Genomic DNA, 16974 nt, shown 5'->3' on the forward strand with positions numbered 1-16974 from the left:
ATTATTTTAGCACCCAGATGCAGGATTTCGTTGGTGGCAGGCCTGCAACCTCCCTGCTGGTTGAAATGTCTTGTCTGTGGCTGATGCCGCAACATTCAGGATATTTAAGAATTACGTGTCTTGTGAAATGGATTTAAGTAGTATGATGACAACTGTATCATAATTTAGAAATATGAAATCGAAATGGCACCCACCATTATCCAAATTTCACTTACTTCTGTAGTTGTGAACACAAGTCTGCAGACTATGTATATGTGAGTCTGTAAATGAGAGCAATGCTGATTCTTTGAGTCATTTCCACCTGTGTTTATGCAGACAGTTTTTCTGTTATATTTTCCTTATTGGAGGGTCTTCCTTTTCCCTCTTGCCTTACTTAGCTTCCTGTGGGTTGCTGGTTCTAATGAACAATGTCAAATTTGCTGTTGATGTTAAGTATGGTAAGCTGACCGGAATGTTCTCTGCTGCTGCTCCTGCTGCAAGCCCGTTCATGTGGATGATACGTAAGTAACTGAAAAGTGCTGTGTGTTAAACATAGCTTGTAATTACTGGAGTTACTTACCATTTTCAATACCTAGTTTTCATGCTGTTCTGTAATCTGAAAGTTAGCTGAGAAATTTAGAAATTTGTATGTATAGAAATATAAACACTTCTACTGAAATTTTTTATTTTGGGTGAGGGTCATAGGGTCATGATCCTCCCATGACATCCCTCTCTCTCACCCCCCCCCCCCCCCCCCCCTCCCACACCCAAATATTAAAGATTGAATTGTGCGGTGTGGCCTCTTTTTTTGGGTTTTATGGCTTGACAACATCATATTCTGCTTTACTGTGTCAAGAGTCTTGTGATTACAGTGCAGCGGCAGCATCTGAATAGCAATATTTTGTATTTAATCAACAGTTTATGCTATAAGAAAAGCATACTCCCATGTGAAAACTGCAGTTAATTATGCACACTGTTTTTCACGTCTCTTTCCACTTTGCTCTCACTTGGTTTTGGAAGGTTTTATTGCATCAAATGAAATTTAGAAAATATTATGTTGCTACACCCATCAAGAGCTTATGTTACTGTTTATGCCACCCATTGGATTTCACTGTAATCAGTCGTCTTCATGACCTTTGCTACTGTCTTCCATCTGATCTAGTTATAACAGTGGTGTACATTTGTATGAAAGCTGCAGTTAATTGACATAACATGAAATGTATTTGTAAACACAAAGGAATGGGAAAAACAAACCATGTACAATTTCATGTTATTTTTAGCATGCGAGATTTACAAATTTAATCAAAGTATGTAGCTGTTGTCTCCAGGGAAGAAACTTGCCTCCACTTTGCCAGAATAAAGATAAGTTTTGGTATCTCGAAGGGTACTCTAAATAGGATCTCTGATAGAGCACAATTCTGTTCTCAGCATGCATTTTTTTGAAATTTTTAAGTGAGACAATATAACATTTTTCAGTGTGAATTGGATGAGTGTTATATAGAATGTTGGCTCTGATTTTTAAGACTGAGTTGTATGTATTTACATTTCTGTGCTATTATTTTATCCCTGTAATAAAGCTTTTCTAGTTGTACAGCAAGCTCCTAATTATCCAGGTTAATATCAAACTGAGCCTGCACTGATAATGGAAGAACACATTTAATCTAAAATACACTTTTATTTATTTATTTATTTTGTCAGAAATGGCTGTTTATTATATTTACAAAACATGCTACATGTTTAGAAGTTCATTGCATTACCCACATGTTACTCATTGGATACTGGCAAATTATTTTCATAATTATTCTTATAACACATTGTATTTAATATCATGTGCTTACAGTAACCTTCCAGGAAATAATAATCTAATTTGCATTCACTTTTTTCTTCATGACAGTTCTCCTTCTCATTTTCCAAAGAGTCAAAATGGCAGTATAATGAGATAATTTTGCTGTGCATCTAATAATTGTTCAGTGCTTTTAAGTGAATTGGAAATGATCAACCTTTAGTTTGTAGGGAAAGAACTAGATAGACATACAGACAAGAAATTTCCACTGTTATGTTATAAGGATAGAGTCCCTGCGTTAACCTGAAAATGAAATGGGAAACAATGGAAATGTTGCAAGGATGTCTGATTTGGGATTATGGCCTGTGTCATCTTCCAGTGGTAAAACATGATTCACCTGCAAAATAGTTATTCTGTATGAAAATATCCATTTTAATTAACACAGAATACTTCAGACTTAATTCTCTTATTAATTCAAAAATTGCGTAACTGTGCATGGATAGTCTGCAAACTGGCTAATATGCATTTGAATGAATGGAAGCTTGCTGTAAATGATAAACTGTGGATAAGGCTTCCTTGTTGTTGAGCAGGTTTCCTAGCTACACATCATAATCTCATAGCAAGCTGACAGCAGGTGAACTTTCTTCTCTACCAGCATAAATCCTTCACCAGTGACCATTGTTTCATCTTTTGTGTGTTGTTGTATTTGGATGGGATCACTTCTGTTATTGTAATTAGAAGTGAGTTTTATTTTATCACAATTTGATACATGTTTCATTCTGTGTCTTTTCACCTCACATATGTTGTGTTTGTTTCCAGAATCCTGATATAGTACTGGTGCATTACCTAAACGTGCCCTATCCTGATGACAACAAGCTGGCAGTGATAACTCCAAGCCTTGCATTATGGGGAGACAAGAAGGAGTGGACCAAGGAGGAACTGGTATCACAACTGAAGCCCATGTGTGAGTCGCCAGCCCCCTCATGCTACTCCAGTGTCCAGGGTGAAGTGGAACAGATCTGTGTTGTTGCCTGCTGCATGAATTTCTTTAGTGTTTTCTCTCTTGTTTCTGCTTGTGCATGAGCATTCAGTGACATTTTGCAAAAATCTAAAATTGAAAGTCCCAATGAATTTATAGACTAACATTTGCCACTAAGAAGCTTTTCAAATGAAAGTCAGTTTTTATGTGCCTCTTGGGTATATGTCTGTGAAAATCATTTCTGAGCTTGTATTTCTAACAGGAAGACACACGTGGCAAAAGGCCTCAAGCCAGACAAAAGGGCTCAAGCCAACCGGAATACTGGACCAAGGGGAACAGTCAAAGTAGAGGCAGGTCTCATATCCGCGTACACATACAATCAAATTGAATCCAAGGCAACGAATGACCTTAATAAACGTACATGTTATGAGTTTCTCTAGTAGAAGGGATCTGAATATATTATTTCATCATTACTTTTATTGTAAGTCTATGCCTTTTCCCTTCCTGTAGAATTATCATGGAATTATCTATTATGTATGACATCCATGTGCAATACATCCTGTTCTGCAAACTCCCATGTGAAGGAGTAGAGCACCTTGTATAGGTGAGAAGCTCAGATTCCTCTCAATCAGGAACTCATATTACATGTACTTTTTCTACATTCAGCCTCATTCAGGTCTGATAAACACACACACACACACACACACACACACACACACACACACACCAGAAGTAAGACTCACAAATGATGATAAATTATATGACACCTTCTCTGTGAACCAGTCTATCTGTTAGTGATAGCCATATCAAAAGCCCTATGGTAGTTCTTGAGAACAGCCATTACAAAGAGATGGAAAAGATTGCAGGTGACTTTAATTGAGTAATACAGTATTTATTTATAATTGGTTTTCATCAATGATGCAGCGAAAGATGGAAATATCTTGTTATGTTCAAGCTTCTTCCTGTATTAAGGGGGACAAAGTCAGTATTAGAGAGAGGGAGAGGGAGATTTAGCATTCATTATCAAAAGTTACACGGTATGGCTTTCACTTATAGTTTTCAACACATTCATTTCTGTTACAGGGACCATTACCTCAAATTGATACATTTAACTTCCTCCATTATCTTTGAAAAGTGTGTGTGTCCAACTCTTACACTCTCCACCTATCTTATTCATTTTTAGGAAATATTTGTACAGTGTGCACATTTTATGTGTGTTTACATTATGTGTAAGTTGTGTATCTGATTTGGAAGTTGTTGTGACAGTGGACTATGAACATGTATTTCAAATGCTACATCTCAAGCTTTTGAATCAGTTTATTCTGTTTAACAGAAATTTACCAAGGAAGAACTTTCTCACTTTTTGTCTCTGTACATAGCTCTTTCCTCATTTTTCATGTTTACTTCAGTCTACTGCCTTGACACTACCATTTCGTTGAACAGAGAATCTGATTTCATCTGTGCTATTTTATATGAAAACTGAGAGTCCTGTTTAATATTTGGGATCATAAATTGAGTACATTCCTCCTCCTGATTGAATGGTTGTCGCTTATTCAGTCAGTGTATAATAATAAATTACATGGCATGTTTACTGTCGCAGAGAAAACATTATTTTCCTCCCCTGTGCTTTTACTGAAGCATCCTTTTTTTTACTGTTTGCATGCTCAAAAACTAAATTCTCTGCCCTTGTCCAGTATTTTTGTATGTTTCAATGTTTTTGCTGGTATGTGTTGTTGTCTTTGGAAGTGTTAAAAATCATTGTCTTTCTCCATTTGTAATTGATTTCACATCATGTAGTCAAAGATTAAAGTTTCATTTACATATGCATGCTGATTAAGTGATGCAACTTTTTTTTAACACACCCAGAGCTGCATTGCAAAGCACAAAACCCAGTGTAGTTTATTGACCTTAATGAGCAAAATGTATTGCTGCATAGTTTTGTGTTATGTATTATACTGTGTTGCCTGTTAAGTTGCAAAAAAAACTAATGCACTGTAGTTATGACGTGGTGCTGAAATTATTACTATTGTAAAAAAAAATTAATTTCATTCTTGTCAACGCTGGTATTAGAGAAACCAGTTGAAAATCTTTTCATCAAACAGACATTTCTTTCTCAATTACATATTTCATTTCTCTTATAAGTATGTTATATATTTTTGCATTTAAAATCTAAATGAAGCTTTAACATTTACTGTGTGTAGGGTGGTTCTAATTAAATTTCTATTACTTGAGAGGATCCCCATGGAAAACGAGTGTTCATAGGAAAAATGAAGCTTTGTGGAAACATTTGTAAGGATAGGCAGAAAAGAAATAATGAGTAAACCATGAAAGAAACACATTTTAATTTCCACATGAGAGGACAGCATTGTTAATTGCGTACTGTGTTTACATTCCGGGTTAGAAAAATTGGTCAATGTGATGGCCATCTGCATCCATATGACAGCCTGGAACCACACTAGAGATTGCTTTGCTGCTGCCCGAAACATCTCAGGTAGGATGTTGGCTACCTCTCTCACTTTGGTCATTTCAACCTCCAATGTGTGTTAATGTCCTGTTGATAAATCCTGTTCTTCAGGTAACCCCACAGCCATAAATCACACAGGTTCATATCTGATGAACTGAGTGGCCACACAGTTTTGACCGATCAGCCAATGATTTGGTTTTCTCCAAATTCATTATGAAGTAACTGAGAGACCTTGTTAGCAATGTGAGGTGGAGCTCCATCATACATAAAAACAGTTGAACTCAAAAAGCACCCCTCTCCTGTAAGCAGGTATCATATGGTAGCGAAATAGATCACAGTAGTATATGCCATCGACACTACATGTCATTGGTCCCTGGGGTCAGAGATCCTCAAAGAAAAATGCACCAGTCATGAACTGTGCTGTGAAGCCACATCACACAGTGACACGTTCACTACGCAGGGGAACTTCATGAACATATGTTGGTGGTGACAGGAGAGAGTTTTCAATGCCCCAGTGAGAATTAAGTGTGCCTCATCATTCCACAAAATTTTCCTTTGCTACATGCCATCAACTTCAGCCATTGCAAGAAACATAAGAGCAAATTCTACTCAAATGTCTGTGTCGTGTGGCAAAAGTTTGTGAGTAATGTGAAGTACATACAGATAAGATTTCACAAATGCTCACAGCATTTTTCAGACAGTGGACAGTGGAATGTTCAACTTTTGCTATGGGAACAGTTACTTCTCCACCATTTTGTGGTGCAATTGGTCGGCAGCCTCTCCCAGGAGCAGTTCTCAAATTGCTAGTTAATTCAAACTTCCAAATCATGTTCATCAATCCTGGTATGGAAAGAGGACCCCTCCATATTGCTTTAATGCATTGATGCTTGGGAAAGAACAGCAGCACTTTTGCTGTTGTTCTTTTAATACAGTTTTATGAATAAAGCCTGGCTCACCTTGTCCAGCCCCAAATTGACAGTCTGCAGCTGTAATGCATACTGATGCATGTGATTAAACACTACATTGCCTACAAGTACAAGCACCTAATTGGCAATTCATGACATCAACACTTCTAATAATGCAAATCTTGCAGTGTACAGTCTGCACATCATTCCCAAAACGTTGGATATCAGTAAAGTAATAGTTTTTGAGTCAGCAACTATGTTGTCATTTTTTCTCTTCGCATAATATTTCAACAACTTCCCTGTTTGTCTTTTCAGGTGCAAAGTGCAGATTAGTTGCTTGCTGTTTGGACTCTGACCAAACAGGGAATGTTACACACCGTGCATCATGCACTGCCCTATTGACTGTTTCTCTGTGCTTTTATGTAGTAAAACAACCACCAGACATTAAAAACCAACAGTAAGGCTATATCAAAATGCAAAAAGAGGTAAAAGTAAGGAAAATGGTGAGGGATGGACATTTCACAACAAAAGTCTTTATAGTCAGTTACCTATGAATAGAAAGAGAGCATTGATATGTTTTCCGTCATTGTTTAAGAAAACTGAGTGCCTGATCTATGCTTTGCTTAAATTAAAGCCTCTGTTCCTGTTGATTACATTAACTGCCACGCTAGTCCTGACTGCCTTCTTTATTAAACTGTCCCAGACATTGGTCACCCAGAACATGGTGTTGTTATCTTTATATTTCATTTCATGCTCACAGGTGAGGTAGTGTTCAGTGACTAATAGTTAGAAAATAAAATTTCACCAGTAATGCGAGAAATAACAAAGGTATTCAGGTAAATTGTCTGGCATTTGCTAATTATTTTAATATCTACAATTACGTCTACATCTACACAGATACTCTGCAAGCCACTGTATGGTGTGTGGTGGATGGTACCCTGTACTACTACTAGTCCTTTCCTCACCTGTTCCACTTGCAAATAGAGTGAGGGAAAAACATCTGTCTATATGCCTCCATATGAGCCCTAATGTCTCGTCTCTTATCTTTGTGGTCCTTATGCAGAATGTGTGTTGGTTAGAGTAGTGTTGTTAGGCACTCAGTTTCAGATCCTGGTTCTACATGATTATTCTGCAAGCCACACTTCAATGTTTAGTAGCGGGTTTATAGAACCACTTTCAGAATACTTCCCAGCCATTCCACTTTCAGTTAGCACATGGGAAGAATTAAAACCTAAACGTCTGTTTGTGAACTCTGATTTCTCTTATTTTAATAAGATGGTCATTTTTCCCTATGTAGTTGTGACTCAATAAAATATTTTGTCTTTCAGAGGAAAAAGTTAGTGACTAAAAGTTTTTTGTGAAAAGATCTTGCCGCTGCAAAAAATTCCTTTATTTTTAGTGATTGCCACCCTAGTTTGAGGAGCCCATACCATACATTAGTTCTCCAGAACAGGATGGCCAAGCATGTTGTAGGCAGTCTCTTCAGTGAATTTTGTGTCTTTCAAATGCTCTGCCAGTAAAACATACTCTTTGCTTCACCTTCTCCACAACATTTTCATTGTGGTGGTTCTAATGTACGTTGTTCATGACTGTAATGCCCAGATATTTGATTGAATTGATAACCTTTAAATTTGTGTGATTGGTAGTGTAATTGAAATTTAACAGAATTTTTTTTAGTATTCTTATGGAGGATCTCTCACTTTTTATTGTTTTGGATAAATTGCCACTTTTTGCACCATGCAGATCTCTTGTCTAAATCATCACTTTGATCTTCTGATGACTTTATTAGACAGTGAATGACAGCATCTGCAAACAACCTAATGTGGCTGCTCAGATTGTCTTCCAAACCATTTATGTAGAGTAATGAGAGCAGAGGGTCTGTAAAACATCTTTGTGGAACCCCAGATACCATTTTGATTACACTTTAGATGACCTCTCAACATTTACTACCAGCTGTGAATCTTCTGACAGATAATCATGAATGCATTCGTAGCCATGCAATTTAATTAAAAGCCATTTCTGAAGAATGGTGTGAAAAGCTTTCTGGAAACCTAAAAATGTGGAATCAACCTGATATTTCCTGTTGATAGGACTCATTACTTCATGCAAATAAAGAGTCACTTGTGTTTTGGAAGAATAACATTTTCTGGCTCTATGCTGTTTGTCTATCAATAGGTTATTTGCTGTGAAGTATTTCATATTGTTGTAATACAGCAAATGTTCCAAAATCCTAATACAGATTGATATCAGTGTCTATAATTCAGCAGAAAACTCCTATTTCCATTATTGTGTATTGTTGGGACTATGCAACATTCCAGCTCCTGGTACACATCTTTTGTCAAATGAGCAGTTGTATATGATTGCTAAAAATGGAGCTATTTCATCAACACTCCAAAATCTATCTTTTACATAACTTAATTGGAAATCTTGCCTTTATTAAGTGATTTGAAGTGCTTCACTGTACCAGTGGTATCTACTTCCAAACAACTTGTATTGGCAGCTGTTCTCAATTCAAATTCTGTAATATGTTCTGCATCTTCTTTGATGAATGAATTTTGGAAACCTGTGATTAGCAACACTGTTTTAGAGGTGGTGATGTCAAAAAAGATTATTACTGCTATAGTGCAATGAAGGTATTCGTTGTGCATTTCCACCGGTATGATTTATTTACAGCCAGAATATCTTTGGAACAACTGTTGGGTTTCGAAACAAGAGTTTCATTGCAGGATTACTAAATGCATCTCACACTGAAATCTGCACTAAGTTTCAAGCATCTGTAAATAATTGCTAATCTTGGAAACTTTACATTCTTTTAACTCTGGCATGCTTTTTTAATTGCCACTGCAACTGCGTCCTGACCTATCTTCTTTATGATGGAAGATCTGTTGTGTCTCATATTAATTTACTTAACTTGAAACTCTCAGTTGTGTAAGTACTTTTCCTTTGAATTTAAGGCACATTTGGCCAACATTTACAAAGTTATTATGGAAGGAATGCAGACAGTCTCTTAGGAGACTGTCAAGTGAATTTTTGTCTGTATTTGTAATAGATATATTTTGCATATGTGTTCAGTGGCTATGGATTTTATGGTATACAGTCTCACTATAACAGTCTTGTTGTTATTAATTCCTGTAGTTGTAATGATGCTCTTTATTTGCTCAGTATTGATTATTGCTAAAAGATGTAGTATGTTATCACAACCATATACACTTTGTGTGGATTCTTGAACTAATTGCTCAAAATAATTTTCGGAAAAAGCATTTAGAACAATTTCAGATGATGTTTTATACCCTTCACTGACTTTAAACATGTACATTCACCAACATATTGTGAGTAGATTGAATCACCACCAACTACAATTGTACAAGTTGGGTACATATTCGAAATCAGGCTCAGATTTTTCTTGAAACCTTCAGCAAATTTATCAAGAGAGTCAGTAAAAGGAACCAGTTATTAATTTATTTTGATTATTGAGTACGACATTATCCATGCTAAATCACAGCAACTTTTACTTTCAATTTCACTAAAAGATAAGTAACTTCTAACAGCAACATTTTGCCACCACCAACTGAATGTAGACTATCCCTTCTGAATAGTGTAGGTTTCCTTGGTAAGAACATCAGCTGAACTTAACTCAGACTTAAACTAGCTTTCAGTACTTGTAACAATTCCTGCTTCAGCACTTTCTGTTAGCACTTGTAGCTCTGGTACTTTCCAATAGAGCTGTAATGATATACAACTGTAATAATAATGTTTCCTAGGTCTGCTGCCATCCTGTGTTTGATCTGCTTCCTTTGAGACTGTACTCCTGATACTTTACTTTCAGGCAGTCTAACAAATGTGGTAATGCAAGTGAATTTCTTGGAGTAGAAGCCTGTTTCTTGAAGTAGGAAGCCAACACAATGGGCTTAAAGATCTCTGTAGAAAAAAAGTCATGAACTTAAAAAAATCTCGAAAGTTGTTAATAATAGACATTGGTCAAATAACAAAACTAAATAATCAAATACGTGGAAGAATTAATGCAAGGATCCACAAGTAAGAGTTTCTGGTGTTACCAAGCATTTGTAAAAAAAAAAAAAAAAAAAAAAAAAAAAAAAAAAAAAAAAAAAAAAAAAAAAAAATGGTTGTCCAAGAACCTTAAAATAGTCAGTATAAAACATTGGTGAAATCAGAAACCCTGTATGCCACTTAGTACCTAACAGTAAGTTTCAAGTTGGAACATGGAGAAAAGAATTAAAAAGAAAATGCTCGGTACACTAAAGACACCAGACACCTGGAAATTAAGAAGTAAAGCTGAAATATATCAGAATGTAGAAAATGTAACAGAGACAATAAGAAAGTCTTTTGAAGTGTTAATAAGTATTAAGGGCAGTGTCTAGATTTTAGTAGGTTTAATTGCATTCAGTAGTGTAATACCTGTTTGGGGAAGTGAAGATTTTAAGTTCTGTGCCGCATTTTTAAAGAAAATAGTGTAAAACCATTACCACTTAACAGCCATTTTTAGGCCTAAATTTTGTGCATGAAAGTTAAGTGATTTGAAGTGTAATTAAGTAAGTATATTAATGTTATATTTATATTACACCACTATAGAGCATAGTAAATAGGAAATTATCTTTATTTAGTGAAATCTTAAAAAGTAGGCCTATATTGTAAATAATCATGAGTGTGAAGTGTTTTAGCTGCCATGGGAAAGTTAGTTCTGGGGTGCTATGCAGCTGTTGTGGCAGATCGTTTCACTGGGGGGAATGTAGTGGCATGGAAATTGGGGAACAAAATGAGACTCTTCCTAGGTATTGTAAAGTGTGTTCATGGGATATGAAAATAGCAGAACAGGAGGGGAAGATTAGAGCCCTTCAGGCAGAATTAGATAAAGCTACGGAGGAACTAATTAGGTTAAGGGGGAGAAGGGCGAAGAGAATTAGGAAGTGGTAGCAGGGAACAGGGGCCCAGAAAGAGGACATTATCTGACAGTTTCATTGTTGGCACAAAAAATAGATTTGCCCTGCTGCCACAGTCTCATTTAGATGCAGACGTAGGTGTAGCTGATGCACAGCAGAATTCAGTTAGGAAGCCTATTGGTTCAGAAAAAGTAGGAAGTGGGAAGAAAATTCTGCTGTTCGGTAGCAGTCATGGAAGAGGTGTGGGCCAACTTCTGCAAGGAAAATTAGGTGACAGCTACCAAGTCACAAACTTTTTCAAGCGTAGTGCGTCTCTCAGCCAAATCATAAAGGGCATAGGATCTTTGTGTAAAGGTTTCCTAAAGGAGGATCATGGTGTAATAGTGGGTGGAGCAGGGAACACTATCGATAGGGACCAGGGCTACAGTATTGAGAGTGATATGGTAAAAATAGCATCAGCAACAAACCATACTAATGTTGGGTTTATGCCTGTTTTCAAGCAGTACAATCGACACCAGTTGAACAGCTCTGTGAAGAGGGTCAATACGGAGCTGGATCGACTGCTTCTGGGTCAGGGATTGGTTTGGTTCCTGTTGACACTATTGTTAGGTGGGGCTTTTCTTCTCATGCCCTGCGTCTCAATAGAATAGGGAAGGAAATACTGGCTAGATTGATAGAAAATTTTTTAAAGGGTACACTGCAACTCATGGAAGTAATTCTTCTTTAGGTGAAGCTCATTATCTACACATTCAATATTGAAACAAGATGTATTTGAAAATGTTAAGCATAATACTTGTGAAGACAAAAAAAGTAACAATAAATTTACTACATCAAAATATAAGAGGTTTAAAAAACAAAATTAATGAATTTCAGATCTGTTTAGGTGAGCTAGTCTACAAATCCTGTTGATATTATTTGTATTTCTGAACATCATTTAGGTAGTGAAATTGAAATGCTTAATATGGAAGGGTATACCTTAGCTTCAAATTATTGTGGAAAAGAGATGGAGAAAGGAGGAGTTGCCACTTACATTAAAAAGGGTCACAATTATAAAAACATTGAAGATCTTAAATACTGTGATGATCAGCATTTTGAATCATATGCCACCCAAGTAGAAACACACAAAAGAAAAATAATTATAGTCACAATATACAGGCCTCCAACTGGTAATTTCCAGCTATTCACTAAACAGCTTGATGCAGTATTAAATTTATTAACTTCTAAAAATAATGGGCTCACACTAAGCAGAGGTTTTAATTTAAATTTTCTGGAGGATAGTTACTCAAGGTCCATACTAGAGTCTCTTACCACTTCTTATAATCTCATTCCCTTAGTACAGGTCCCAGCCAGGGTTAAGGGTACCAGCAGCACTGCTATTGATAACATTTTCATTGATACTAGCAAATCATAGTATAAATCCAATATTTAATGGCCTTTCAGATCATGATGCTCAGTTGCTTACATTTAATATAGTGGGGTCTGATTCAACTAATAACAGGAAGTGGGAACCTATATGAATAATAAATGAAACAGGAATTGTAGGTATAAAAATTGGTTTAAGGAATACAGACTGGAAAGATGTATACAATTCATCCGGGATAAATGAAAGATATAACTGTTTCTCAGATACGGTCATAGGTCACACTGAAAACTGCTGCCCTAAGAAAGTAATCAAAGGAAATAGATCAAATGTTTCAAAATCTTGGATTACAAATGGAATAAAAGTATTGTGTAAAACAAAAAGAAGACTGTACTTAATGTCAAGGGAAAACGATGACTACAGAGCTAAATCACATTACAAATTATATTGTAAAATTCTAAACAAAGTAATCAGAACATCAAAATGTATTTATTTTCTAGAAAAAATAAATGCCTCTAATAACAAGATAAAAACTATATGGAACATAGTAAAAAGTGAAACAGGAAAAACTAATCAGGCAAATGAGAAAATTATGTTAAAAGTAAATAATGAGTTGATTAGAGATACCTCCAAAATTGAAGACACTTTCAATAACTTTTTCCTTTCAGTGGCAGACAACTTAGGTTTGCGTAGTTCCTCAGAAGACTGCTTAAAATATTTAAAAAATGCATTTCTGGAGAAGTTTGTCAAAATTCAATTATATCCTACCTCACTGAAAGAGATGTCTAATGTTATTAGCTCTCTTAGAAACAAATGTTCCAGTGGTTATGATGAAATCAGCACTACCATAATTAAATGCTCCTGTTCAGAACTTTGTGACATACTGGGTTACGTATGTAATGAAACCCTCCACAGTGGTACTTTTCCAGAAAGGCTTAAATATGCTTTTGTGAAACATTACACAAAAAAGGAGTCAAATCATCAGTGGAAAACTTCCGTTTGATTTCATTATTGGCAGTATTTTAAAAAGTGTTTGAAAGGATTATATACAATAGACTTTATAAACATTTAGTACAGAAAAATATTCTCATTCTACCGAAAAATATTCTCATTCGCAATCAGTTTGGATTTTGGAAAGGATTGTCACCTCATCAAGCTATATTCACGTTAACAGATCATGTTTTAGAATAAAAAAATCAAAATTATTATCACTTGAAATATTCTGTGATCTGGCTGAAGCTTTTGATTGTGTTAAGTATGGTATCCTTGTACAAAAGTTAAAATATTATGGGATAACAGGAGTAGCAGGCTCATGGTTCTCATCCTATCTTTTTAACAGAAAACAGTGTGTGTCTGTATCAGGCTTACCACATAACAATAGTCATTCAAAATATGAAACCATCAGACAAGGGGTGCCCAAGGGCTCTATTTTAGGTCCCTTGTTGTTCCTATTATATACTATTGACCTTCCATACGCAGTGTCACAAAATGCAAATTTTGTCTAATTTGCAGATGATACAAGTATTGGTATAAAAAACAGCACTCGTGATCTCACTGAGCAATCAGCTAATGAAATATTTGCAAGTATCAATGGGTGGTTCACAGCAAATGGATTGTCACTGAATACAGATACAGATACAGATACAGTTTAGTACCTCACAAAGAATACCTAACCCTGTAAGTATAATGTATTCAAACAATGAAATTAAAGCTGTAGACAGTGTCAAATTTTTAGGGCTACAAATTGACCACAACCTAAATTGGAAAACTCACTCTCTAGACTTAATGAAACACCTTAGTTCAGCTACATTTGCAGTACACATGATAGAAGAAATAGGTGATATAAAAATGAAGAATTTCGTTTATTTGGCCTACTTCCACTCACTGATGAGTTACGGAATCATCTTTTGGGGAAACTCCTCTCACAAAGAGAATATTTTCAAAATTCATGAACGAGTCATTAGAATTATATCTGGTGTCAGTCCTAGATCATCATGCAGAGACCTCTTTAAGAAACTTGGTATTCTGACTACTACTTTTCAGTACTCATTGATGTCCTTTGTCATTTCCAACATGTCTCTTTTCACACAGAATAGTGCAAAACATGATTATAATACCAGAACCGAAAGCAATCTGTATAAGGACAATGAAAGCTTAAAATTAGTAGAAAAAGGAGTGAAATACATGGGTACTCATATATTCAATAACTTACCAGAGCATATCAAAGGTCTTTTAAGTGATAAAGATTGGTTTCAGAGTGAATTAAAGAACTTTTTGTTGGCCAACTCCTTCTACTCCATTGATGAATATCTTCACAGGGATTATGCTCATAACTCTGTCTGCATTAGAATTGTACAATATCCATGTATATAAAAAAAAAAAAAAAAAAAAAAACACCTTGGACTCTTTCCATGTCCCAGAGACTCCTCTCGAAGGGATCCATGGAAAACAATAAATGTAATGTAAAGAGGAGACTAATATTCTGTGGTAATTTATACAGAACTAAGGACTAGAGATTAACTAAATAGGTCTGTGAATACCTTTGCAAAAGAAGTCAACTAAGAGATGGATTCAAAAGGCCAAGAATGAATTACAAACCAATAATGTAAGGGAAGATGAAATAGTAGATGTGACAGCTTCAGAGTAAAGGTTTTGCAGATGGAAGACGCCTAGGTAGAAAGGAAAAGAGCATGGTTTAAAACAGATTGAGGGGATGATTTACTGGATAAAAAGCAAGAGTAAACATCAGAATGTGAAGAATTAAAATTTCCATGCAGTCTCCTGGAGACATACATGAGAGGGGGAAAAAGGCCTGTAATTATTGCTTTTATTTTTCATTTGAAGTAAATCAGTCACTTTTTTTATCGATAATAAGTTTTGTTCATAAATTAGAATCTTCTGATAATGACCTTGAAAACATATTAAAAAACTAGAAACCCGCCTCGATTGCGTGAAAAGCACCTAGTGTTAACCTAGGTTTTGGCGTAGATAACTACACCTTCTTCAGAACAATAAAACCCACAAGTGCCTAAGAAGACCTTTGTCAATGATTAAAAGAACACCATAGCTAAACATTTATAAATGAAAAAAAGGAAAACACAAACAGTACATATGTATAAAGTCTAAACCACTACTTAAACCTCCACCCCACACCGGCCTATGTTCGATGGGCCATGATCCACCATAAACTGCAGCTACAAATGTTTAACACTGGGTGCTTTTTACACAATCGAGGCGGGTTTCTAGTTTTTTAATATATTAACCAACGATTGCTGACACGCTGCGATGTTGAAGGTTCTTAAACCTTGAAAACAGTCCAGTACAATATTATATTTAACCTACATCCTTTGAAGGAACTCCCATAAATGATGGCAGCTTTTGAAAGTAAATTACTCTCTATGATATGTATTATAATTGTTACTGAATGAAAAATTTCGTATTTCTGTGTTTATCTATGGTTGAATTCAACATTACACTGGTATTATTCCTTGCGTCCCATGGTGTACACCCACAACTCACATGCTATCAATTCTTCAATTGTCTTATCTGTTTGCTGAAATGGCAAATGATATGAAATTTATGTTGCATATAAATGTGCATGTTTACTGAATGCTAAGCATTATATGTTAGGCAGTGGTATATGATCTATTTACGTACTGGATTGCTACTGTGTGTCACTCTTTTAAATCAATTAAACCAGTTTCTGTGTGTGCTGAGGCTTGTTTTTCAATGTGTGTACATTTCATAGTTGCAGTTCATGATTTTCATTGTATTTTGTAGGTAGGCATTGAATCATATCAGTGTGCTTTTAAAAATATGATAACAGCATGATTGGTTGCATTCATTTACATATATCTAAATGTGAGCTTCAGTGGTAAGCAGTTATATGGACAGAGTGAGTAATATCTACTTTATCCAAGTAGTGTATTTTTTTTTCAGTTGTCATTGTGACAAAACTTGATGTCACCTTGTACTTTTAATTTCCTGGGTGTCATTCAGTAGTTTCATTTTCCCAGTTTCCTGCTTTGTATTTGTTTACTTTTGGTAAAATACAGATCATCTACTTTTTTGTCTTCTCAATTGTTTTACTTTCTCAAGTTTGAAGTCTGACACTGCTCACTTCACAACGTATTTATCATGATCTATTAGTGTGTGGCTGTTTTTTTTTGGGGGGGGGGGGGGGGGGGCATCTTGTACTGAATGTTATAAAACTTCAACTTAGTGGCAGTGGATGATCAGTTTACTGTAGGCATGTTTTTGCAGTCCACTGGAAACTACCTTGTTTTGGGTTTTACACAAAAAAATGCAGAACTGATACAACAAATCTCTGTACTTACTATATATTTTCAGTTAGTGATGGTCATCTTCAAACAAGGACTCATTTGAATCTGTGCTCATCTACATTCATTTTTTTGCTGCTGAAAATGTTTCTGCATGCAGTTTTCAATGTAGATGGACAGGAGCACTGCTGTTTTTACCTTATGGAGGAGTGCAAAGACTTGCATGTAGTAAACTACCTCTGCAGTACTAATGAATTAATTTATGATGACAAAAATTTTTACAGTGTAAGAACACTGTTCACAGTTAATGAACAGTCATCCACACA

The 16974-nt window shown here is 35.6% G+C and overlaps 1 protein-coding gene across 1 annotated transcript in view; it reads left to right on the top strand.

Annotated features, from left to right (window-relative positions):
* The window catches only part of LOC124606343 (calmodulin-binding transcription activator 1), a 943657-nt gene that overhangs the window by 638234 nt on the left and 288449 nt on the right, over positions 1–16974 (top strand). Inside the window, exon 7 of the mRNA XM_047138326.1 lies at positions 2582–2726. Coding sequence (XP_046994282.1) covers positions 2582–2726 — 145 coding nt within the window. The remainder of the gene's footprint in view (positions 1–2581; positions 2727–16974) is intronic.

Source organism: Schistocerca americana, chromosome 3, assembly GCF_021461395.2.
Source record: "Schistocerca americana isolate TAMUIC-IGC-003095 chromosome 3, iqSchAmer2.1, whole genome shotgun sequence".
NCBI classification, from domain to species: domain Eukaryota; kingdom Metazoa; phylum Arthropoda; class Insecta; order Orthoptera; family Acrididae; genus Schistocerca; species Schistocerca americana.